The 26,933-nt window shown below is 36.0% G+C and overlaps 3 protein-coding genes across 4 annotated transcripts in view; 1 reads left to right on the plus strand and 2 right to left on the minus strand.

Moving 5' to 3' along the window:
* The window catches only part of LOC140149242 (uncharacterized), a 75,949-nt gene extending 68,750 nt beyond the window's left edge, over nucleotides 1-7,199 (minus strand). For both annotated transcript variants that reach the window (XM_072171473.1, XM_072171475.1), the window contains exons 1-2: nucleotides 6,582-7,199; nucleotides 2,234-2,270 (exon numbers count right to left, since the gene is read on the minus strand). In XM_072171473.1, the coding sequence (XP_072027574.1) occupies nucleotides 2,234-2,270; nucleotides 6,582-6,620 (76 nt within the window). In that variant the 5' untranslated portion in view covers nucleotides 6,621-7,199. The remainder of the gene's footprint in view (nucleotides 1-2,233; nucleotides 2,271-6,581) is intronic.
* A 1,265-nt stretch (nucleotides 7,200-8,464) lies between these two features.
* Nucleotides 8,465-19,912, plus strand: LOC140149244 (4-hydroxy-2-oxoglutarate aldolase, mitochondrial-like). The gene is made up of 7 exons (XM_072171476.1): nucleotides 8,465-8,830; nucleotides 11,406-11,534; nucleotides 12,367-12,494; nucleotides 13,091-13,225; nucleotides 16,256-16,352; nucleotides 17,094-17,227; nucleotides 18,025-19,912. The coding sequence occupies exons 1-7, from the start codon at nucleotides 8,557-8,559 to the stop codon at nucleotides 18,172-18,174; spliced, it is 1,047 nt and encodes a 348-aa protein (XP_072027577.1). The 5' UTR covers nucleotides 8,465-8,556; the 3' UTR covers nucleotides 18,175-19,912.
* Nucleotides 19,913-21,838: 1,926 nt separating this feature from the next.
* Nucleotides 21,839-24,677, minus strand: LOC140149245 (EF-hand calcium-binding domain-containing protein 9-like). The gene is made up of 4 exons (XM_072171477.1): nucleotides 24,545-24,677; nucleotides 23,883-24,031; nucleotides 22,951-23,127; nucleotides 21,839-22,074 (listed from the first exon to the last, which is right to left on the minus strand). The coding sequence occupies exons 1-4, from the start codon at nucleotides 24,675-24,677 to the stop codon at nucleotides 21,847-21,849; spliced, it is 687 nt and encodes a 228-aa protein (XP_072027578.1). The 3' UTR covers nucleotides 21,839-21,846.
* Between the last annotated feature and the right edge of the window lie 2,256 nt (nucleotides 24,678-26,933).

The following is a 26,933-nucleotide window of genomic DNA, read 5'->3' on the forward strand; positions in this document are numbered from 1 at the left end:
ATTGGTACCGGTAGTGACGTCAAAGACGGTGCAGAAGTTACAAGGTTACGCAACCTCGACATGGAAGTTACAAAGTTTATACGCAACCTAAGAACATACAGTGACGTCACTACAAATCTTTTCTTTGGTTCACATGAACTGAATTTTGGAAGTGACGTACATGTACATTTCACAAATTGTGTGCATCAAGTTTATGGGCAGCTTGTCGGTCGGTATGCTTGCCGTTAAAGGCATTGACATCACTACCGAACATGAAGCGAACCAGCAAGCATTGGTCTCATGTCATGATTCATATTAAATATTCATATGCCATACATCATTACATGACTATCAAAATCATGTCCAAGGAATATTTGGAAAACAATCAATGCTCTATCATGTTTATTTAACCACAGACTTAGGAAAAAATTTCCTTGCAATATTTTCCCAGAGAGTCCGAGAATCAGGAATAGGATCTCGATCAGATAATCACAATTCACATCAGCGCGACCACACCTTCCCCATGGTTAACTGTATAGTGTAAGCTTAACGAAATAAGGTCCACTGGAGTATAAAAACATGACAATTTAAGAGATTTATCTTGGTATTCTTTGTTCTGAAATGCGAAATGGTATTGGTAAGCTTAAAATACGGCCAGTGCACGAGTGTCGAGTACGCGAGTGCCACACACAAAAACACACAGCGTGTAAAAAATACGCCAGAAATCATTACTTTTTTAGCGAAAACATCGATAAATGATATGATTTACAGTAAAAAATACCTTTTCTGGTGACAACATGGCCCTATTTTTAATAAAGTTTACTTATTTAGTGCTAAAAAAGAGATAAAAGTTTACCTTACCACGATCCGCATGGTAGATTTCCATTATTTTCCACCTCAAACACGTCGAAATTGCCACTAGAAATGATCCGTTTTAAGGCGAATGCAGTGGTGAAAATTAAAAAATCAAAGGTGAAAACAAAGAGAAAAAAATTCTGAACCACCGTATCATGGATCCATTTTATTACGGCCTTCCCCGACGCTTACACAAGCTGTTGAATATTGATAATATTCCACTTTCCACGTGGATTTGTTTACAAACATCGATGGCTAACGGCGTACGTGATTGGGCAGAAGTAGAAGTTTGACCGCGAGGTCACATGCATATATAAAAGCGCGTTCGTGATTGGCTGATTGATGAAACATGATCACGAAGGTTTTGTGTGGGTTGGTAAATTGACGCTGTCAACACCATTACGTAAGAAGGTCAGACCGAGACAAACATCGATTCAAAACAGTGCGGCGGGTCTTTTGAAGTGAGTACTAGTCAGAGATCCATGTGTTCCAATATCATGGTATCGGAGTGGTTTAATATGCCACTGGCTGTCCCGAAAGTGGCCCTGATATTACTCATTAATATTCATATTAACATAATGACGTACAGCATGAGACTACCGGTATATATAATAATAATAATTTTATTAGAACAACGCTTTTATAACAGCGGCACACGTCTACCCGACGGTGCGTTCTTACATTAATATACGAGGAAACAAACAAATTTAAACAAAAACAACAATAAAATGAACCAAGAATAAAATTTTAAAAAAATGATCAATGAACTTCGTTGCCGATCCATCGACCACGTCTTTCCGGCGTATTCCAAAGCAAATTGAATGAAAAAATATCATTTTGGGACCCCACAATGCACCAGAAAGCGAAAATCGATGGGTCAACAATAAAGTTTTGTAACGTGACAAATAGGGTAATCACTCGGCTGTTTCATTAACGACGCCCTCTCTCCACTCAATGCAAAGATTCCATCGAATTGAGGACGCAAGAGGGCATAGAGCAATGGGATGGAATTGGTGGAGAAGATGTTCGCGGTGTCGGTTTGAAGATAGCGGCTGGTATACATAGCGCGTCTTCAACATTATTTACCGCTTGTGACCTATTAGAAGTATAGCTTGCTAAATGAGTCAAAATTAAAATAGGACACATGAAGCAGTAGATTGTACCGCACAAATTCAACATCTATTTATTAGGCCTAGGCCTACATATTAATTTTGTTTATTATTTCCCCAAATGACTTTTTAATGTAGTTTCATAATTATTGTTATTGTTTACTTCATATAGGCCCAACACATAGGCATAGCCAATCGCCTATAGCCTCCCGGGAGGAGCCTATAGTACCGGTACCTAGAAAAGAAAAGATCATTAAAACTGTGTCATATCGACCTTGCAACCAACTTACCTTTTACATTTTGGATTCCATGGTTTATAATATACACCTGTAACAAAATGAAAAAAAAAAAAGAGATTATTTCACGACGTGACACAACATGATACCGTACTTTTATATACCGTGTTTAAAAAATTATAAAAAAAAAAAAACCATAGAAATTCCTTTATACATAGCCTCTCTTCGACCGCGACCGTTCTTTCCCACCCTAGCAAACATTAAAGTATAGACGAATCCAATGTCATGCATTCCTACACCTCAATGGCAGCCATGGTCCCCGTCGGCTCCATCTCACCTAAAATGTGAAATGATGCGGCCTTGGAGGGAATTTAAACTGCATTCTGTCACCCGTGTTACACGTAGACAAAAGAATGATGACAGTTTACAACACAAAAGAATCTAACATCGAATTTTAAGCGGTTAATGCACCCAATTGGGCAGTCACAACACCAGTTTGGTGCTGCGGGGACCCAGTCATGGCCGACCAAATCCTGACCATGACTTGGCTCGTTGGATTCGTCAACAAAATAATCGACACCCGTGTGTGAACTACTTTTCCGTGATCATCTCCTCTGTGCCAAAACAATCCGTGAAAACGTTCTTAAATACGTAGGCCTATACGGTACTCTAATAAAGCAAAAGTGAAGGGATTTCAGCTATGACTATAATGCCTAAATATTATACTGATCATCTTCCAGTCAGATTTTCATATATTTTTTCACATTTTTTCAGCTTCATTTCAAATCAGTCATATAAAGACCCTGTCAAAAAAAACACCACATGTTCAGAGCTCAAATGCAGTTTCTTGGTCCTACTTTGAAAATCACCACTTACCCCAGCAAAATATATTTTGGTTAAAACCAAAATATTTTGATGTTAAAACCAAAATATTTTTTGGTTAAAACCAAACTATTTTTTGGATACAACCAAATTTTTTCTTTTTTTTTACTTGGTAGTATAAACACGCTTCGGTAGGTTTTTTAATCACAATTTATCACACAAATTTATAATGTGTCTTTCATATATAGGTGGGTTTGGGTAGAGGGTCGGTAGGGGATGCTGGCTGGCTCGTGCTCTGGCCCTCTCTGTACATATTCTGACACACGCTACCTTAAAATGTACTTCAAAAGATCTACGAATATATAGGCTACTTGTTGGGAAAAAAAAGTACAGTAGATATGGAAGACATGCATGCTCTATCTAGTGCTTTTTAAATCTAAAGTTCTTTATAATGCTCAAGAACCCACAAAGGTTCCTTGAATTCTAAAGATCCTGTAACCCTTTTGGAGAACCTTTAATGGAAAGGGTATCCACTGGTGGTCTCTTAAAAAGGCCAGTGCAACCTTTTTTAAGAGACAGAATCCAGCCCTTAATCCAATGTTATCAGGGCGACGATTCCAATTTTCTGTAGCAAGTATTCAGCACCAATTTGTTATGTGTTACCTAAGCCTCTATTGGTTTTAACCATAATTCAGGAAATTAAAATTGTAACAGGATGCAACGCGTAGAGACGTACTATGACATTTATATTGTTTTGGGGGTTAATTGAACGAATAAAAAACGAGGTAAATAAATGGCGGAGTAGGTAAACAGTTATGGTAGTGTCAAATAATAAATAAATTTATAGTGTTGGTTCAACAAATTGACAACAACAGACTGATATATCGAGGATGATGGAGACCGTGTCGACTTGTGTTCTCTGGGTACTTCAAATTATGAAAATAGTAATCATATTTAAATATAATAAGAGTTTGAAGTCGTAAAATTATTATCATGTTAATCAGTATAGACAAATGAAGTGTCTGATAAGTTATAATTAGTGCAAATATTTGAACTTATTACTGCTTAATGTTTTCGTACATTTTACCTCGCTCAAACCAAGCATAGTCTTATTGATCCATTGATCAAATAATACTGAGCTGTAGTCCAGTTTCGTGTATTAAAATAATGCTCAGTGGTAGTGCGATGGTGGTATGTGTAAAATAGACATGATACCGTCTCATTTCTCTTTGAATAAGTTCATCAGGGCTAATTATAGTCAAATTATGCCAAACGACAAAATCTGACTTTTAATAATAGACAATACTATAAGTCCCCGCCCGGCGCCACGCCCGGTATCCCGCGTCGTCCCTGTTTGTATGCCACAAGCAAGCTTATTACCAATGTTAACTTTCCACACGCCGGATGAACATGCACAAACTACTTACTACTATACGTAGAGTCCAATTCAATGAGCGCAATGTTTGGGTGTTTTACTACAACTTATATTTTAAACTATATCATCTTTTAGTATATCTCACAAACAGATGATTAATGCGTGTACTCTAACAGAAGGAAGAATGCAAGTAAGCATTACAAATCATTTTCAAGTAAACTCATCGAAAAAATAGCAAAATAATCTAATTGCAACCTAGTATAGTGATAGGAATATAATTTCAAAAAAAAGAAATAAAGAGAAATGCGAGTAAAAGAAATCAATTAGCTATACAACTTATCGCTATAAATAACTTTGCAGGAGCCAATATAATTTGTGACAATCATTATATTTGCTCTTTTCATTTTTCAATAGTTTAATTCATTATATTGGCTGACAAAATATGCCTATTTGAAATTAAAAACCCGATAGACCATGCATGAATAGGGTTTTAAACGACATGTTACTAAGCAATGTTATTAACAAAGCAATGAATTCCATTGGTTTCAACTGCAAGTCAAGCGTTATTTTTTCAAAAAGAACTCGTGTTGAGGATAATAATAATAATTCAGAACGTGTTTCAACTTCCCCATTATTCATCAGTCAAACTCGCTGGTTGCCATAGTTACCTGGGACGCCAGTTTTGGTAGCCATGTTTAATGAGCCGTTTTTAATGAATTTTTTATTTAAAATACTGGTTTTAATACATGCCACCAGCACGATCACGTCGTTTGAAACACAATTATCGTAATAAAATTATTATGATTAATAGAATATAGCAAATTATTTGAAATGTTATTGAAATAATAGTTTGCCTCGGGCCATGATAGCGCAACAGGTTCGGGGTATATTTTATTGGCAATTATTTTATTTCAAAAAGTAACATTATATAGATTTCACAAAAATAACCATTCAGTCTCAATATTATATTTAGGATGCAATTAACCGTCACATGATCAGGACAAGAAGCGGCAACTTCACTCCAGAATGGGGAAGGTCCAATAAAAGAACCTATAACACTAAATGGCGGAAATTTGTCAAGGAAATCTAGATGTGAGTGTTGATATGCTTATGGTCAAGATGCACAACAAGTGGCTCATGATTCTCATTTCATCTCTTTTACTCAGATACCCCTGGACCCGTAACATTTTGGTATTGCCTGACGATTTACCAAATGACCACTCCCGTGTATGCCGTGACGCTTTTTTTATTCTTTCCGCAACCATAATGGATCGCTGCAACCATAATGTGCCGAAATAACCTGTAGGGTTTGGGTTAGGATTAGAGCATAATGTAGGTAGGTATAGGTTTGGCTTTTTTCAGCCCATTGTGGTTGCAGACAAAAATACGCGGCCAGGACCTGTCAGAGTCGACAAATTGCAATATGCCCTTAATTAATGAAAGGGTCATTTTTGGATCCTTGCAACACTGAAACAAAAGTCATTTTTGACAAAGGCTGCATGACATTAATGATTAAGATGTATAGAATGGTCTTGCCTGGTTGGTCATGCAGAAACCAAGTCAATTTAAATTACTTTAATTAGAGAAAGTGCTGTTTTAATAGTCATTCGAGTCTAGTCTGTAGTCAATAATGCACTTTCTATATATTTTACCATTTGGCTGTAATATAAAATTATTGTTTGCTTCTTTTTCAATAGTGTATTTAAATCTTAATTTGCCGAGCCTGCTAGGAAGTTACCCCCCCCCCCCGGTATTTAATTCGTTTTTGCATTTTAAATAATTATTTGTAATATATCTATAGGGCCTATATATTGCCCATTAAATTACGGTATATCAATACATTTACGATTTTCTCACACATTTTAAGATGTGATACCAAAGACCGTCACAAAATTGTGAAATTAGCTAGTTTGCTTAAAATCTTACCTCTTGTTGTCAAATCAAAGGGTATTATAATACACATGTCTATTCGAAACGTAGAAATTGAATTTTGTCTCCAGATGAAATTCATAGATGGTCATATTTTTATCAATATCATGGTTGTATTTGAAAATAAATTATTTTCATCATGAGCTGTTTACGTACTAATGTCATATTCCATGCTTGACATCAACATGTTACAGTTAAAGGCCTATTCTATTGGATAATTAAGGAAATTTAAAATTCATTCTTTAGGATTAATTAATGTAAAATCCACACACTTACCAATAAAACGATGGTGGTTGATATCCTTATTTTCCCCATCGAGCTATCTTGATTTAAGAGTCAAGTCAAGTTTCGACTCATATCTGATGCAGTTTTATAACACTCAACGTCACATTTTTGCTATCGTCGTTTCTGTTGCTGCAACACAAATATCTTCCTTGGAGTTGAAAATCGTGCCCGCTTCTAATTTTAGTTGAACGTTTCTTGATGCAGTAACACAAGTCGTCAAAATTGTTAAAAATCACACCAGTTTGGTTATATCAAAAAATTAATCGATTACGTGATTTATTTCGCTCAGTCGTCAGTGATTACTGATCATGAGAAACAGATCGATATTGGTTTTTCTCCGTGTCGCTTATGTCTTGACGTGTCTTGCAATCGTTGCCACCAGTTGCTGGTAGTTGCGAGACTTCCAGCCTCCGCCACTTGATCCCAGTGATGTTTTTTCGTTGACTTGTGTCAGATGAAACAGGTTTCCAGCGACCTCTTTTGAAAATAAAACGGTCCAGTTTTTACAAGTTTGTACATAAATGAATATGCCGTTGTTTTAAAGCCAGTTGTTTTGTGTGGATTCTAAGAGCTTGGTTTGGCGTGCAACAGGTAATAACGGAATAGTTTACATAAAAGCATTGACCAATAGAAAGCTGGTAAAGAATATCATTACTCACATCGCTCTGTGCTGGCTAGTTCTTATTGCATAGTCATTTAATAATTCAACCAATTACAAAGCTGCATTTTCGCGCTGCTGTCGGTATAAATTTACTCGATTAATTTTAGATATGAAGCATATCTCATTCAATAATCAACAGAAGGGGTTTTTCCTTCCCTTCTTTTTTTTTTTTTTTTTTAGCAACTTGCAGTTTTTTTTTTTTAACTGTTTATAGTTTCACAACTGAAAAGAGAGCAGGTGAAGGTACACTAACTTAGTATGGGAAAAAAGGAAACCAGTATGCAGAGGGGACAACAAGAAGTGCAAAATAAAACAATAGGGACGAACAAGCTAAATACATGTCCAAATGTGTATAATCTATGAGCTAAATTTCATGCGGGCCTTAATTAAGGATTAAATTTCATGCGGACCTTAATTAAGGATTGAGTTCAACACTCATGCCCAATGTTTAATACCCGGTGTTAGGATATAGACCCTAATTGTAGGATATGTTTTTGAGAGGTGGTATAGGGCTAACGAATCGAAAGGTCACACAGGGGTAAAAAATTGAAAATGCTTCGATCTTGTTGAAAGATATCTCAAATTACGGTACTCGTTTGATAACAAGGATTTAAAAAAATATAGTTTGTGCTATCTACGACCTATCGTTATTGTGTTTATATCCTACCTAATTTTTAGGCAAACTGACATCAATCACTCAAACAATCAATCAATGAATCAATCAATGAATCAATCAATGAATCAATCAATCAGAATGTCAATCAATCAATCAATCAATCAATCAATCAATCAATCAATCAATCAATCAATCAATCAATCAATCAATCGTCGATCAATCAATCAATCAATCAATCAATCAATCTCAATCAATCAATCAATCAATCAATCAATCAATCAATCAATTAATCAATCAATCAATCAATCAATCAAACAATCAATCAATCAATCAATCAATCAATCAATCAATCAATCAATCAATCAATCAATCAATCAATCAAGCAATCAATCAATCAATCAATCGTCGATCAATCAATCAATCAATCAATCAATCTCATATTCCCGCGGGCCTGATCCCCGAGTGTAAAATAAAACCACGCCATGTGTCGAATTAATAAAAATGGATACATCAGCTTGCCATAGTGACACGATTGGTTCAGAGGTCAACGGGTCGATCACCTGTTGTTGACATTTTATAGGAGTATGTCATCTTTTGAAGCTTTCTTGATCACATAGGTACGGCGTATATAGGACTGGCAAGCGAGTCTAGATCAGTTAAGCTTGTATCGGTAGCTATTGTCTTTCGGAATGGCTTCAAGTGTTGCGGTGTTTAGGACTCTTAGAGTTTCTGCTTCATTTGCTTCCAAAGTAGTGAATAGGAAAGTGCCTGCATCTGCTGTGTTGTCTTCCAATTTTAAGCTTACTGAAAAAAGAAGCATGTCGACAAATACAACTGGCGAGAAATCGTTGGATCTCAGTGGTATATTTCCACCAGTTATCACTCCATTTGATGACCAAGAAAACATCAAATATGATCAGATGGGAAACAACATGAAACGTTTCAGTGAAATCCCATTTAGAGGTACGTGACACGGTGGTGGCCGACGCCATTATAAAAGTCATTATATTTAAGTTGGAAGGGTCAAGGGAGGTTCAATGGGGGGGCTGATTAGTCGGGATTTTACGTTGTCAATATTACTTTCGCATGGATGGACATTTTTTTGCGGGCTCGCTAGGATTCTAGCGAGTAGATATCTTGCAATATTTGGCCTTTTTACCATCCAATTTATATCCTTCAAATGTACCTGTATATCGTTAGCATATCAAGCGCAGTCAAAAAAAGTTTTTTGATGTTTCTGATCGTCACGATGAAACATTAAAAAAAACCATGACTTTCTCAGTTCTCCCAGCCATTTTGTTTACTCGTTGTTATCACTGATCAGTGGTTGTTATCGACGTCACCAATTAGTCTCGACCTCACTTGTGCACGTGGCTGTATCGCGAACACGACTTGATGACAGAAACCGGCTGTAGATGAGGTGGGTCATCTCGTGACTTGCATTGTTTCACTACTGATCACGCTCGTCGGACGTAGGGGGGGTCGACAGCTTGGAAATTATCTTTAAAGTATCAGAAATTCCAAGTTTAATTTACTTGGATACATTGAATAAGATAACTATGATTTGGAGATCAGATTTATATGTGAGTACCAATTTCATATAAATTGACTGAATTGCAAAAAAAATTGTTGAAATGTTTGAGCTGCGCAAAACGTTAAGTGTGTAATCCCATTGACACACAAAATGGCATAAGCCAGTCTCAGTGTACAAACGGTGTACACGAGACTGGCAAGCTAGTCTAGGGCTGATGCTGAAAGAACAAATCTCATTTTTTTTCAGGCCTCCTTTTGGACCTGAAGTTACAATGTATTTTCAAAGCCCCCCCCCCCCCTTTAGCCATGAAAAACAGAACGTCAACTCCATAGAAAACAGTGTAAGTCATGTTCTCAAAGAAAAAATTAAGGTGATGTTTTAAAGGCCCTCTTCAGAAAGATAAAAAATGTCACGCCCCCTTTTTTGCATCAGCCCCCCCATTACAAATCAGAAAATTGCAAATGACATTCTTATAATATACGGTACTGAGTTACGCTGTATATTCACCTCATTTTTTTTTTCAATGTTAGCAATTAAAACCAAGTAAAATAAATAACATGGATATCGTCCAGTGAGAAGCCTAATATTTCAAATTTACTAAATTCATTTCTGTACGGTATTTCTGTGTAAAATAGCAATTGCAAAGGCTTTGTCAACACATCATAAAAATGGGGAGGCCCCTAATATTTTTGTTATTTCCCCAAAGCCCTACCCCATGCCCGTTCCCCATGCTTAAAGAAAGCGTTTGCAATGTGTTTATAAATGATAACCAAGAACATTTTAGAAACAAAGTAAGGAGCAAATAAGAAAAATAACAAAAATATTAGAAAATTTCCAAAAATCGGTGAGGATGAGGACATTACTCGGCCTGAAGTAATAATAATAAATTAGGGAGTTGGTAAAATTGTTCTCAATAAAAACTTGGAGGGCGGTGATGCAATTTGCAAATAATTGTATTCATTTAGGAATTGTGAAAAAACGGGTGACCACTAGTACTTAGTGATAACTCAGAGAGCCTATTTAGTGGACAAAATCTATAAATTTCAAAATGAGAAATGTATTGTGAGTACTGCATAAAGCTCACATTCTTTTGAACTGTGTAATTCATCCAGATATTAAGTTACAAAATCATACATTTTTTTAATAACAAACAAATTTTTTTTTGGCAAACAAATTTTTTGTGGGATCTGAGAGCACATCAGACACACTTCACTTCTGATATCAAATAATTTTAATTTTTTGACATTTGCGATATTACAATACAAAATTATTGACAAATTATTCAAAGTTGATATTTTTGACGTTTAACAGTCCTCAAAGTACACTTTATACATGTAAGTCTAATGATATGAAAAAGTATGTAGGCCTATGTTGCTGGAATGAAAAGCTGACCATCATTTGAAAATTTTGACCTTTCGTATTGAAGATACATGAAGATTCCCAAAAGACCTCAAACTTGTAGGTCTTTTATGTGGTTATAATAGTTCCAATAATTGGAACTCACGGCTCCGACCGTGAGTTCCAAGGAGCTATGTGTATGTGTCGCCGCGATTTAGCATGCATTCATCACCATATTCACACGTACATAGTCGTGGACTGGACTTTTCGCTGCTCATAAAAATCACTCAAAAATCATCTTTTTAAATATTTCTTTGGACAAATGCTGATGCTTAGAATAAGTTGAGCAATCACAGATGACATACATCAGTGACACTGGTTTCTAAAGCTAGTGGGTATTTTACTAGATATACTAATGCAAATTTGCCAAAATAAAACCCTGGAGACACCCTACGGGAGTACCTACAACTTGAGAACAAGTCCTCAAATGTTCGAAATTTGTAGTTACTACAACTAGGGTTATAATTGTTTTTGCTTGTTTGTCTTTCAGTTGGTATGTTAAGGTACTGTTCTGTTTGTAACTATACATATGTAATAATTGTAGGAATTACTCCCCGTCCCTTCCCACCTTCTCTCTCCTTCATTTTTTTCTTCTTTCTGTAACAGGTTTTGTAGTACTAGGTTCTAATGGAGAATCTGTGTATCTGTCCAAGGAGGAAAAAGTTGAAACTGTTAAGAAGATGAGAGAAATGGCACCTAAAGACAAAATCATTTTAGCAGGGTCAGGCTGTGAATGTAAGTTACAAATGAGTTATCTATTAGCCCAGGTAGAATTTATGAATGTGCCTTTAAAAGTAGAATTGCCCAGCTGGAAACTATTTTTTGACCCTGAATAAGAGACAGTTTTTAATATTTTTCAACATCTGTTCGACCTACAATTAGAGAATAAAGGTATTTGTTTTAGCCACTGGAGTGCATCTATCGTCTCAGATAACATGTGCGACATCATTATTTTAATGATGTCTTCCGTGTTATATGAGACGATAGATGCACGACAGCAGCTAAAAACAATACCTTTATTCTTATTCTTAAACACTTCAATTCAAATAGAAATATCATAAGAATTGGAAATTTTAATCAAATAAGGAACTACCTAGAGCTTAAAATCGATCAGTCCTGTTGTTGCTATGCGCCTCCGATTGGTACAAATAGCGAGTATGCGTATCGCGTTGATGCACACACGCTAACCTGTGTGATTTCGTGTCATATCACATGGGTAAGAACCAATAAGATTGCAGGAACGTTCTCAAGTGTTTAAGAATTAGGCCTATTTTGTACATATTTTAGTTTCAACTGTAACTTCTTGGTTGAGATGATGTTTCTGTCCAATCAATCAAAACTTTCAGTTTGCAAAACATGTCCTGCTGTCCATGTCCATTGATCCACTTTTCCTGTCACTGCCCTCTTGACATTTAGGCCTATATTGTATAAAATCCCCTGAGGTTGCCTTGGTGGAATACACATTTTGGTATACACCTGAATTATTCATTGTTACAAAAAAATGAAATACATCCTAATCGCTTTCATATGAATAAATCAACTTCTTTGATATCCTGTTTATCTTTAGCCACAAGAGATACCATAGAGATGAGTACATTGATGGCAGAGGTAGGAGCGGATGCTGTCCTAGTTATTACCCCATGCTTCTATAAAGGTAGCATGACTGCTGATGCCTTGTTTCAACACTTCACAAAGGTAAGGTGCTAGCTAGGAATATTGTACATACCATTGTCAATAATCATTTACTAAGATTTCATGTGTTGTTAACTAGAGCTAAGAATTTAGTAAATATGGAGTTTCCTGACCAAACCTTTTTCTCTCACAAAAATATTTCTTTCAATCCTGGATGCAATGTGTATCTATTGTGTTGGGAATGCAAATTGGCTGTTTTGTCATTCATTTGTGAGTGACAAAAGCATTCACACCTAGTACAGAATCAGAAAAGTTAGAGAGCAGGATGAACTCGGTGTGGATTGAATATCCATCAGGCACATGAATATCATCTTGATACTCTTGAAACCTCTCTCGTCAGTCATACACATTTCTGTAAATTCACTAAATTGTGATTACAAAATATAACAAATAAATATTTACATAAATGAGTTTGGTATTGCCCTGTCTGCTATCCCTGCAAGTTACTGATGCTATAGTCCATTTGGCTTTCTTGATACAGTAGCATCAAAGATGGTGCATCTGCATCATGTGTCTCACACATGGATGCTAATGCCTCAACAAAGCCAAATGGACTGTATATTATCCCCATTGACACAAACTGGATTGTAATTTTGCAGGTTGCTGGCGCTAGCCCAGTGCCTGTTGTCTTATATAATGTAAGCAAATTCACAGGAGTGGACATAACAGCAGAGACAGCCATCCGCTTGTCGGCTCATCCAAACATCATTGGCTTGAAAGAGAGTAGTGGAGATGTGAGTATAAATATAAAATGGAGGTTGTCATGAAAGCTGTAAGAGTGACCATGCTGGTATGTGGTAAGAGTGGTCATGGAGGTATGGGGTAAGAGTGGCCATGGTGGTATGGGGTAAAGAGTGGCCATAGTAGTATGGGGTAAGAGTGGCCCTGGTGGTATGGGGTAAAGAGTGGCCATAGTAGTATGGGGTAAGAGTGGCCCTGGTGGTATGAAGTAAGAATTTGATTATCATTAGAGTTATGGTTTTCTTGAATAAAAAGTTCTTTTGAATAAAGAGATATGACAAAAAGTAATTGTAAATTTTGCTTATTATTTTGATCATAATCCATTCCATTTGACTTAGTATGCTATAATAGGATAACCATGTTGCGATGGTGATTGTCATTGGAATTACAGCTTGACTACATGCAAGTCTTCAATATTTTACCAAGAAGCCAGCAGAAACAACCGTTGCCATGGGTACAGATAACTGGAAAATGGGGTTAATGTATTCAATTCCATTATATAGTCAGCTATTTTATTTATTTTGTATTTTATTTATTTATTTATTCATCACTGGCATTCAAATACACAAGCATAAACGATAATGTTAAAAAAATATAAATAACAAGTATAAAATTTCATAGGAACCCACAATTTTATAAACCAGTGAAAAGGGTTGGGACAAACAGGTGTATGACTCCCAAAAATGCAAATTGGCAAGGACCTATTGATGTTGGGAAACATTCATAGATATTTATGAAATTGTGATGCTTAATTTTACATCAGCAAATAAAACATGAGCTTTGGGGAAAGCTTGAGTAGACACAACAAACATGATGATATATGCACACTACCTACCACCTGTTGTAATAACATTCATTATAATCCATTAGAGGAACATTAGTGATGCCTAATTATGATTACATTGTACTTTGAGTTATTAAGATGAATTCAAATGTCAATTACCATTTATGCTTGGGTGACTTTATCATTACCATTTTCAAACAATAGCTTTTATTCTTTAAGGGGGCACTACATCCTGGCCAATTTTGTGTCTATATTTACATTTTTCTCAAAAATTATAGCGCATTGCTGACAAGTAAGATATGTATATTATAGGGGCAAGGACTACAACTACTGTATTGAAAATTCAGCAAATCAGGGCAAGTAGTTATTGATTTATTTATCAAATATTGGTTTTCCCTCATTTTTGACTGTAACTCCACAACTGTTGTCTGTGCTAAAATAAAACTTTCCAGTGCAGTAGTTGTAGTCTTTGCCCCTATACTATACATGTCTTACTTGTCACCAATGCACTATATTTTTTGAGAATAATGAAAAAATAGGCACAAAATAGGGCAGGGGTGTAGTACCCCCTTAAATTAAAATTTGTTGGAAATTTTTAGTATGTGTGTTTGAAATCACATTTCAAGTTGCGTAACATATTGTCTACACTAGAAAGTGTGTAACCAGATTGACAGCCTCATCCCCCACTCTATCCTATCAAAATGGAGATTTGGAATCAGAAGAAAGATCATTATTTTGCTCATAAATCCCATGCTCATAATCCTAGTGAAATATTGCTCGTACCCCAGGTCTGAAGTATGTTATACTTATATGTTATGAATAACAAAGTGATCCTCCCATCCCTCACCCATACTGTTCTATAGGCCATTGTGAAACAAGTAAGTTCCAGTATTTGATTAAACTTTGTGATTCTAATGACTGGATGACTGAGAATATTAAGCTAAATAGATTATGTGGTTGCCAGGATACCACATGTTCAGCTATTTTTGTTATTGCTACAGTATCTCTATTGTCTGTTGGCTTGCACATGAGGGGTAACATAATAACATGTCTGAATGATGGGCTGCTAAAGCGTCAGTAAAAATCATTATATCCAATGGCCTAGACTATGCCATAGTCTATTTTTGATTTTAATCATGATGAAAGCATTCAGTTTAATTCGAAATTATACTGATATTAATTACATCAAAATACTAGTAAAAATTGTTATGAAAAAGTTTATATAATTATATTAGTGACAGTAAAAAGTAAAGTGTACGTGAGGCTTATATTATTGAATGCAACATATCATAATGTCATCATTGTATTGGCACTTCAATACTGAACAATTCTGATTTTAGAATCTGCCAGTTTATTAATCGCGAAATTCCATGTTAAAAATAGACTATGGACTTTCAATTTTAAACGGGATTTTGAACGGGCAAAGTCCCTAACACCCACACTGTCAATCATACTTGTTTATCAATCAAATTTAACCGCAAGCAAATACAAGACGCGTTCATGCACTTATTGACGCATTCATGCAATTACACAACACAAAGGCGGGGTACGCCACATACTTGTGTACCATGTAGTTATTAATGGTAATGACAGGTACCGGAGGATTTAAACCATAACGAGATCGGGCGACCAATCACAAGCCAGATCCATTTAAAGATGCATTACATCATGGCCAATTTTAGTAGGCCAGATTTCCGACAATCTCATCCATAGAAGCTCATAGACAGCCGTGTTAAGCATCTCTGACCGCAATCCAAAGTCAGTAGTCCACTTGGGAAGCTAACAAACAGAGGGAGTAGGGTGACTGAAAAGAACAGATGTGAAAATCTATCAATTGTGCACACATTAATTAAATCAGAGTTTTAAGCTTAAATACAATATCCAGAGTATGCACAATGGGCAAGTGGACTACGGGGTAGTCTCCCAATGGCCTAGAAAAATTCAATGTAAAATGTCAGTAAATATATGTGACTAGTTACATCAAAGTGAAGACTTTGCAGCAAACTGCTTTTCAAGATATGGATTGAATTACCCAAATAAAGAACAAAATTTATTTTTAAAATCATAACATATCATATTTTTGCTTATAATATCTTAATGCCTTGATCAATTTTGACCAGTGATGTCTCAAAATAAAGCTGATCAAAATCTAATTAAGATGACAGTATCATCTCAAATGTGATTTTTGTGACTGATCACTTATATGATGTTTTTGTTTTCTTTTATTTTGATATGACAGGTTGCCAAGATAGGCTCAGTGGTACACAAAACCAAAGGAAATAACTTCCAAGTATTAGCAGGCTCCGCAAGCTTTTTATTACCAGCATATGCAGTTGGTAAGCATGCATAAAAAGTCACTCAGTATAAGTAAAAACAAAACTTACCAAGACCAAAGTATCCATGCATCATTAGTGCTTGTCAACTCAAGACACATTGCCAAAGTAGCATTAGGCACTAACAGAAATTAAGCTTGACTGATAAAAGTGATTTTGAATGGTTGTTTCAACTGCATTGTTCAAATATGGTAGTTTCATGCGCATGAACTGTTTTGTTGCATAGGATCCCACACCCGGATGAGATTGTACCAGATAAGTACTTGTAACATCACAGGCAGAAATGCTGAAATGAAATAACCTCTGCATATATATCTGTGTATCATCTAACGCAACAAGCAATTTGGGAGGTACATATGGTGTGGTACACAGAGGTTATGAATTAATGTTATCAAAAGGTATTCTGAAATTAAACAAGAAATTACCAACCACCTTTTGAGGTGGTTAATATTCGGTGATGTGTCCAGAAGAAACAGTACAATACAATAATGAGCAATGCAGTGCGAGTGCAAACAATACAGTGCAAGCAATCAAAATGTGACCTTAAAGCAGCTTGAAGGTCCTGAAAAAGTTTGTCTGGGCTTCACCCTTCCCCAGTCATTTCCCTGCATTTGCAATGCAGCAGTAATGACCTGGTTGACAGTGACAGCATTGAAAATGTTGGGGAATAAAAGTGCAGTAATGGTAGATGCTCAGTATAAACATGCTCTAATTTCAGATTTGTGTCTCTCTGTGAATCACTAGGTGCTGTTGGAGGTGTGTGTGCTTTAGCCAATGTCCTTGGTAATGAGTGTTGTGATCTTCATAAGCTGTACCATACAGGCAAATATGACGAGGCTAGGTCTTTACAGCACAGGCTTATTGCACCAAATGCAGCTGTAAGTACTTTCTTATAATCCCAATAATTTGCAACATTTCATTGAATGATGTTATTGACAATTACATCATGAAAATATAATAAATAAATAAATTTGAACATGGATTGTGGACATATCAAAATTATTGTTGATAATATGAAAGGAAATAACATACCTTTCATAAGTGCTGATATTTAAAGCAAAAATGTCAAGCAACAGCTAGTATCATCTCAGTTAGCATAGTCCTTAATATAGGGATTCAATCATGTTTCACCGTTGTTCATCACTGTTTAACAACGATGCGGCCGCATCCTCTGCGTGACGCCCTGGACATGAGTTGTTAAACAATGATGAAACATGATTGAATCCCTTTCAACAATGAAAACAAGCTAAAGACCGTATAATTCAAAGAATTATTTCATGAGGAATGTCAGTTAATCAGCCTTACAAAAAGATTTGTGATTTCAGCAATAAAACTACAGAATAAAGCAGCAATGTTGAGCCGCTACCTCCAAAAAATACGGAATTCAACTTGTAAATGTGTATTCGCACACAGGTTCCAGGCATGACAAATTAACGTGCTCACACGTAACGCATATTCACGCTTGCATTCGCGTATACGCTACTGTACAAGTGTGGATTCATCACGGATTAACAATGGTTGACTCCTGTACAAAGGTATAGGAAGAGTTGTTGAAAAGATGACTCGTGCTACACCTCTAGTCTTTGCATTCATCAATCTAAATGCTGATATTCTGTTCCTATAACTTATGTGCTGTATTTCATTTGGCCATCATGTTCTTTGTCTTTTTTACCAGGTTACCAGTAAGTTTGGTGTGCCTGGTCTCAAGCAGTCTATGGAATGGTTTGGTCTCTACGGTGGTCCTGTACGTTCTCCTCTCTTGCCATTGACAAAACAACAGATGGAAGATGCTAGGAGTGCCTTCACAGGCAATGGTTTCTTGTAAGATGTGGTGCTACTTTCAAAGCTTTATTTGAAAATGGACAATTTTACAAAGCCTTTTAAATCCATCTGAAGTAACTCATCAAAAAAAAAAAGGCTACTTTACAAAGGGTCCCTATTGTAAATGACTATGGTTATGATTTGTATAAATCATCCTTGAGTAAATGGATTTTATGATGAATTTTATCTTACAATTACAATTAATTGCATAAACTTGCCAATAAAATTGTGCAACTCTTAAATACTGATGTGGATAATTCAAAAAATGTTGTATCTCAAATCATGTGTAAGTTCTGAATGATCGGTTCTGGCTACAATTCCCTGCAAGTACTAATATTGGCACTAATTATAAAATCTCTGTTCTATCCCACATGTTAGAGGAATCTATTCCTGTTCTTACCTGTCTTGCAGAGGCTGAAAAATGGGGTTTTTTTCCTGCAAGCAATCCAGAATTTCCCTCCAGTTTTACCAAATTTCCCTCCAGTATGACATACTTCCCTTATGTATTTCTTTATTTTTTTGGTCAAAAACCAAACATTTCCTGGCAATGAGCTTCCCGTATTGCCCACTTTTTCCTGCCATGCCTGTCTTGTTTAACATAAAAGTGTGCTACCCTTGTAGTTTGACATTATATCAAAAAAGGTGACCCACTTAATCTTTTTTTTTACTTTGTGGGCTAGTTGAAATGCTAGTGGGCAACTTGTAAACCACAACAACTGGTCTAATCTGGGCAAGTTGATCAAATGATTAAGTGTGAGTCCTGATCTTAAAATTCAAAGCCAGCAAGAAAAACAAAAAGACAAGACCTGGTATCTTTGATTTGTATACCTCGTACTTCGTAGTAAATACAATATCTAAAGTAAGTGTTGCTATGGTTTTGCCCTCAGCCATGTGATATGATTATGTGCATACATGTATATTGCTTTTAAGGTATTAAGGCTTATATTGGTTATATTGGTTATATTAAAACATATTTTTAATCATGTATATTTGTGTGATATGAAATATTATCCCTCATTTACAGATACATTGTTATATTTTGCTCATCTATCCATCACTCAGTGTGGGTTTGGTATATAGATAGATGGATGATATCTATTTTTAATTATTTCATAACAATCAAGAGATGCTGTAATACAGAATGTTAGATGATCATGTTCAAATTACTCACACCCAATGAAAATTTTGCAAGTATTATCTTTGTTGAACTGTATTTTGATAAAAAAAAGAAACAAATCCATTTAGTGTCAGCGTGTAACCCGATTATATGTGAAGTAACATGGTAGATACAATACTGTTTGATGGGAATTCATACTATCAAATCTATTTTTGTGACATACCATACAGTTTAATACTGCAAAGCATCATAATTCTTCTGCACCTTTTTCTTTAATAATTCTTTTTGCCGCCCTTCTTCTGCAGCCTCTTTTTTTTTTGCTGCCCCCTGCTCGACGCCCCAAATCCCCCAAAATACATGCATGATATGCAGCACTTCATTGGTAACCTTGCTTCTTCCTGTCTGAAGTTGTTACCATTGGCGGTGCTAGAAGCTGGTCCCAAATATATGGTAATTATGAATTCCCATCAAACAGTTTTAATTAACAATCCAGATGAAGCTAATACAGCAGATATATGAAGAGCTTTGTTTCAAAACCCCTTACATCCACTTTTGGCGAAATTGAGTTATTGGCATAATATTATAGTATGGGTAAAGATACACATTTTGGTGGTTGTTTGACCTTCATACTACCTTCCTTCGGAGTTATCGCATATTTCCGTTTGGGAAATCTTAGGAATTTCCGAAATCTGAACTTAAAATGAATATAGAATTGTTTTGTTTTATTTTTTTTGATGTATACTGGTAGCCTGGGATATTCTTTTCCTATTAAAACCAAAAGGAACTGTTTTTGGGTCACTATGTTTGAAAAAATCATTTTAATTAACAAAAGGTGTAGCTTCGGCAATACCCAAAAAATGCCATTTTCCCGAATTTAATTCAAAATTCATAATTAAAAAAGTAAATGAGATATTTCAATTTTTCTTTTGATTTTCAAAGCATTAGTCAAGTTACAAATTGTAGTGCAAACAAATGGGCTCAAATTTGATTGCAAAGGTGGTTTCTAGAAAAGGGGTAAATTTATTTTGTTGCAAAACCCCTTACATCCACAAAAGGTGCGATATGAAAGAAATAATAAAATAAAAGGGAAAGGCTTGAAAATTGTCCCAAACCTATTCTTTTAGTTTCTATTCATCAACACTTTATCCAACCCCAAATTGAATCAAATCGAACAAGTAATACTTGCACAATTAAAAAAAAGCTGTTTTTCTCAAAAAGTCAAAAGTGGATGTAAGGGGTTTTGCAACAAAGCTCTTCATATACTGTTTGAATACTGTATTGATTATGGTAACCTCAGGGAATACTAGTGGATGCTATCACTCTTCCAGCATTGTCAGCATATATCCACTTGTTGTTTAGTCAGTACATGTATATTTCTCCTTAAAAGCAATGACAATGATTTGATAACTTCTTCCTACTAGTCCCAAACCAAAGTAAACATATTTGTAAGGGCTAGTCCCAAACCAAAGTAAGCATATTTGTAAGAGCATTTATTATAAAAGACAATGATATGTAGATTGATTATGTAACCAAAGTCCACCTTTTCTGGTTCACTACCTAGTTATGCTTCTCTCAACTTAAGGTTATTAATTATTTTAAACTGTTGTGATTTGGTAGTTCACAGCATCTTATGAATGGTAGTGAGCTTTGGCAAAAACTGCATTGCTCAATTCATAGCGAGTGTGTAGAAGAATTAAAATATCACAGATATACTTTTATAGGTGCTGCGGTTCTTGAGTTACGTTGTAAAGAGGGCTGAAACAACAACACTTTTGTAAAACGTACATAACTCATTAACAACAATAAATTAAGCAAGTTTGCAAAGTATACGATTTGTAGAACTAACTTTTGCAAAACATCAAGGTGTTAATTTTCAATAATATATTGATCTAGATAATAAAAATCGATTTTTAGGTTGCTTCGACCAACAATACCTCGTCTACCCTTAATTGCACATTTCTATAATAAAACATTTATGTACAACAAATCTGTTTCAGTTTGTGGTTGCTTGCCTGATGAGTTACAAGAAACCAAGACATGCTGCCCATGAAAATGAACTAAAGCTGCCAATGATGCTAGTAAACATTCAAATTGAAATATATAATTTAGAGTCCTTTTTAATGTTGTAAAAACGTTTATGCCTGGGTTTTGAAAAAGGGTATAAATCATTTCAATAACATTCAAAAACATTTTTGAAAACTTGCTGCAAAACATTCTAACATGTTAAATATATAAGTATTGACAACATTTTTTGCAAACATGTTTGCCTCAAAATATATAATTTTACAGCAACATTTTGAAAACTTAGTAGTGTTTTTTTTTATAAAGAACGTTTTAAAACGTTTTTATGACATTGAGATTTAATTTTTATATTAAACAGTTTCAGCCAGAACATATCAATAACGTTTCAAAAACATGTTTGTGTTTGCTGGTATTTTGCTTTCAATCTTTCCTATCATCTGCTGGAATTCCTGCAGAATATTACACATTGCTATGAAAGAATATCAATGTGTTTCCCTCTGTTCACCATCTTGACCCCTCCCCTCCCCCATTTAAATATTATCTATTATTAGCCCTAATTGATTGCCATAGGTTTGTTATCCATTGCATCCAGCCAGGCCGTGATTCCCCACCATGACCTTGCTCTTGTAGTTCCAGTTTACGTTGAAGTTTTTCCTCCAATATTTGCCTATCTTTCTCCATCTTTTCCTTCTTCTTTTTATCAATGTCGTTTTGTCTGTCAATGCAAGCCATAGCAAACATCTTGAATTCTTTGTAATCAAGGGCCTGGCAAAGAGAGAATACGTCAGTTGAATGGAGCTGTCAATGTTCAGATACAAGCAATTTTAGGCCTACATGTAATGCAAGCTTTAGGTGGTACTAGATAGAATAGTCGGAGGAGGGTTATCATACATTTCAGAGAGGCAAAACTTAGAATGCATATGACATTTGGTATAGCCAACAATTAGAATTTGTGCAGTGGCGTAGATTTCTTTTTGACATTGGGGGGGGGGGATGAAGTTGGAAAAAAAAATCTTGAAGTATAGTCAATCCAGCACCCTTTGGCGACAGAATTAGTTTATGATATAAATGCGCGCAAAGCGCGCGAAAATTTTTGCTATTTTGAAGCTAAACTGATTAAATATGGTGTAAAAGTAGATTAAATGCGCGCGATGCGCGCGAAAATTTGCACTTTTGGGGCTAAAATGGGCAAATATGAGGTTAATTTGGTCAGACACCCATTACCAGGCGTCAACATTGGGGGGGGATGATTGTATGGACCATCCCCCCCTGGCAAAATATTGGGGGGGATAAATCCCCCCATCCCCCGGGATCTACGCCTATGAATTTGTGTACAGACTGGAGATAGCCAATAAAGTACCTCCTTTTTTCACCCACACCACAAATAAGACGTGATGAAAAACGTGATGAAATACTCATGATCTGGGTCCCTCAGTGGCGTAGCCACGATTTTGATGTGAAGGTGCAAAGCCGATTTTTTTGTCCCCATTTGTTATTTTTTAGTCATTTTAAAGACACTTTACTCTTTGCCGTCCCCATTTTATCACAGAAAAAAAATCGGGGGGTGAGGGGTAATCTGCCCTCCCCCCAGCGCTTCCCCACCTGGCTACGTCCCTGGGGTTCATGATAATTCCGTTTTACCTGGTCACCAGATATGTCGAAATCATCAAAGATCTGTTTGACTGCATCGCCATGGAAGTTGAAGAGAAACCCAAACGCAGAAAATTCTTCAGCCGATATGCTTTGGCTTCCATCCTCATCAAGTATCTCAAAGACGGTACGAGAATGGCGATAAATGAACTGTTTCTCCTCCTTGTCCTGGGAGGCAAAACAAAATATATCATAATTATATTAGAATGAACTATTCTTTGTCTTTTTACAAGCTTTTACATAATGTCTATTTTATAACACCCCTCCAAAAAACAAAAACTCAATCACATTTTGGTTTAAAGGTGTATTCAGATTCGCCCTAAGCATCCCCTAATAACGGCATAATAGAAGCACCCTTATAAGTTATAGGCTAAGTGCCTTCCTTAATAAGTCCCACCCCTAAATTTTAGCCTTTTCGACATATGAAGAGCTTTGTTGCAAAACCCCTTACATCCACTTGAGCAATTTTGAGAAAACATTTAAAAAATCGTCAAAAAAGTATTGATATATGGGGGTTTGCAACAAACGCAGTTTTTGGCGGGATGCTTTGGTAGGATGAGCATCCCGCCAAAAACTGCTTTTGTTGAAAACCCCCTCTATATCAGTGGTTGGTTTTTTTAATGATTTTTTGATGTTCTTGAAATTGCTCAAGTGGATGTAATGGGCTTTGCAACAAAGCTCTTCATATGGCGGACCGTAATAGTGATCGGCACGAAGTTGGTAAAGTCTTTTGAATTTGCCGGGTTTTACACAACTTGAAGACTGTCCTCCTTTTGTGTACGCCATACTTCGAAAAGGCTTAATAGGTAGCCTATCCCCAGTATAGGTTTTTGTTCAGTCCAAAAAGCCCTATGGTCCGCGTCCGTCTAAGTGAATCGATTGCAAACGATGTGATTATTGCAGAGAGTTCAATGCAGACTCACATTCAATGAAATCAGAATACAGCATAGCAGATAAAATTCATCAAAATCTATTTGTCCAGATCCGTCCACATCTAACATGTCGAAAACCCTGTAGATTTGACTCTTGTTCATGTCGGTTGTAGCATGCATAAACACATAGAACTGGATATCTACAGACAAAGGAAATATAACCATTTTGTATTTTTTGAAACTTTCTTTCTGCTAACATCCGTTACTTTCTCATCATTTCAAGAATTGTAAGACCTATTATAAAACTATCTTCAGTAGATAGCAAGGTGAAGGCCTATAAAAGTATGAGCTGTTTAGACTCCACAGGCTTTACGAAATCAGATTACTATCTTGAGAAGGTAGAGATATAGCCAAGTGGTGTATGCGGGAGTGTATGTCAACATAATTATACAATAATACAACTTACAAGTGCTGACTTTTAAAACTGTTTTCCGAGACAAAAACTTTCCAGTAAGTTGCCTTTACTTATTTTACCTATATTATGATTACATTAATTTCCTTTATTTGTCGTCAGAGCCCTGCCCTCAAAGCTTGAATGAAAAGTGTGTAGGTTACTGTTTAACCGTGATGCAAAAGTAAACCCGCATGGAGTGGACACGAAAGCACTTTTCAGTAGGCCTATGGTGATCTAGCAAAACAAAATGCACTCTTACCGTTCAAAGATGTCTCCATATGAACATCCAGAAGTTTGAAGAATTCCATCAACAGTTTAACATTCTTTCCCGTTAGCATACTGTAAGTTTTATCCAGATGCAAATACTGCATCAACCCAGATTTGATTTTCATTGCTTATAGCGATGTCAGTTAATCAACAAGCACAAAATTAAAATATAGTTTTGTTTAGAGATGACAAAAACAGCCAAGAGTGACCAGTACCCAAAGCAGTGCCTGGAAAATTCGCGGACTTTTCAAATCAAGATTCTAGACGCGTGCGAGCGTGCCGTACATGTACTTGTACGCAGTGCGAAAGACGCGTGTGCGCCCGACGAAAAGATAAAGAGTTACATGGTTAGTTTTCCCAAGCATGCCAAGTAATTAGCCTACTGCATAATATCAGTAAGAAAAGGTTTGAACAACGATGTCTAACTTAAGTTGAGGCGTTTTGGTCATTTTTTCTCAGACGTCACCAATCAATCAAGCGATATTGGGTCCAGCATTCGAGTCATCAGCACCTAAACGCAAAACCGCGCCGGCGCGCGCGATCAACCTTGCGAAATTATCTGAAAAAGTACAGTAATTTAATGTCCAAAGATTTGACAGACTCCAATTACATTTACGACGATCCAATCTTCATAAATAAGATTAGGCCTACATCCGAACATGTCCAAGAATTTAAAAGAACGCTCTATGACCCATTCTAACAAACTCGTGCAATTGTTTCATAAAAAAATAAACAAAAAAACCGAAAAACACACACACAAACAAAACCCGAATTGTTGATAGGCCTAAACTTTGGGCATTATTTTAAAAGGAAAACCCAAAGTATTCTGGGGGCCTATAAATTTATATCTTTTTCAGTGTCTTTTGTTGTTGTTGTTAGGTTCGCCGACGGACAAGTTTAGAACGGTCAAGTTATTGTTGTTGTATTTTGAAGTAGGTCTATACGATTGAAAATGGATTTCAGACAGTGATTTAACCCTAGAACTACGAAGGAGGGGGTGTTATACCACCCCAAGATTTTTTATCCGTCATAAAAAAAAATGTCCGCATTTGCGCCCAAACGACCTAAGCTAATCGTAGATCCATCCTTTGCACTCATTTTAGTGATACAATTTTACCCCAGCACCTTACCCGGGGTAACCATAGAGGAGGGGCACCATTGGTTTCTACTAAAATCAATTGATTTTCATTTCGCTCTTGCGAAATTATTCCTAGAGCTACTGACTTTTTACTACTTGTTACATTAATGACTTTCACCACCCCGGGGATACATTGGGGGCATCTTATACCCACTAATGTGACGTATGGACCCAAACACACATCACATACACAAACCCATCTCAATATGTGACTTGACCTTGACCGTGGTGATGTTTGAAAATTGGCTTCAAAATCGACATTTTATCCTCCATTCCCCCCTCAAGATGTGGGTGTTAGCGAATATTTGTAATGAGTGAATTAGGGAACAAGTTATGTAATGAAAGATCAAGCACAATTATCAATAATATTATCATTATATCCAATGTTTTCAAAAATGCTGATTATATTCAACTGATCCTTTAATTCTTTTGAGGAGTGTAGTCATTACCTATTATATGTAGGAAAAATTGCATTTTTGTAGAATTTTTAGCCGAAAATCAATTTTGCCCATACTTTTGTACATAGCCAGAATTTCCATTACTCATAATTACCCAGAATTTCCCTCACATTATGACGTCATAGATAGTGACATTAAGTGGGGAATGTTTGTACTTATTTTGGTATTAATGGCTAGAGGAGACCCATAGCTAATTTGCATAAACCCAAAATGGCCGCTTATGTAGGGGTGACATTTCAAAGTTGGTCAATATCTTGTTAAAAACCATACCAAAGTTTTGCTTTCTTCACAAGGATTCAGAAAAAATAAGAGTTTCCTTGTCTCTGACATTCAGTTCTTGAGTTATAGGCAAAAGGTCAAATATCGGGGCCCACATCGTTTACAATTGAAATATGCTCCAATTTTCATCCAACTGGTCTCAAATTATTCCTTTGGCAAAAATAAATCAAAATGATAAAAAGTTCCATTGTTTTGGATGTTTTGTTAAATAGGTAACATCACAAAATAGGTCAAGGTCAATAGGTACGGCTCAATGGAATTTGATCTTCGTTGCCATGTTACCAAGGTAACAAACCACCTGAGATATGACAAACTATTCTTTATATTAAATTCTTTTGCAAGCGGAACAATATGAGACCATTTTGATCAAAATCGGATAATTTTTCAATTTTTTTTTGTCCCCCTGTAGAGTCCAAACTTTGACATTTGACCTTTTCCCCTATAACTCAAGAAATGTACATCGGAGATAGGTCAAACTATACTTTTTCTGAATCCTTATGACGAGA

The sequence above is a fragment of the Amphiura filiformis genome, chromosome 3, assembly GCF_039555335.1.
Source record: "Amphiura filiformis chromosome 3, Afil_fr2py, whole genome shotgun sequence".
In the NCBI taxonomy this organism is placed as follows: domain Eukaryota; kingdom Metazoa; phylum Echinodermata; class Ophiuroidea; order Amphilepidida; family Amphiuridae; genus Amphiura; species Amphiura filiformis.

Coding starts and splice junctions, on each gene's coding strand:
- LOC140149244 (XM_072171476.1), top strand. CDS start 8,557: ATGGCTTCAAGTGTTGCGGTGTTTAGGACTCTTAGAGTTTCTGCTTCA. Junction 11,535..12,366: donor AGCAGGGTCAGGCTGTGAAT/GTAAGTTACAAA, acceptor GTTTATCTTTAG/CCACAAGAGATACCATAGAG. Junction 17,228..18,024: donor TTATTGCACCAAATGCAGCT/GTAAGTACTTTC, acceptor CTTTTTTACCAG/GTTACCAGTAAGTTTGGTGT.
- LOC140149245 (XM_072171477.1), bottom strand. CDS start 24,677: ATGAAAATCAAATCTGGGTTGATGCAGTATTTGCATCTGGATAAAACT. Junction 24,032..24,544: donor TATGGAGACATCTTTGAACG/GTAAGAGTGCAT, acceptor CTTTGTCTGTAG/ATATCCAGTTCTATGTGTTT. Junction 22,075..22,950: donor TCGACATATCTGGTGACCAG/GTAAAACGGAAT, acceptor TCTCTTTGCCAG/GCCCTTGATTACAAAGAATT.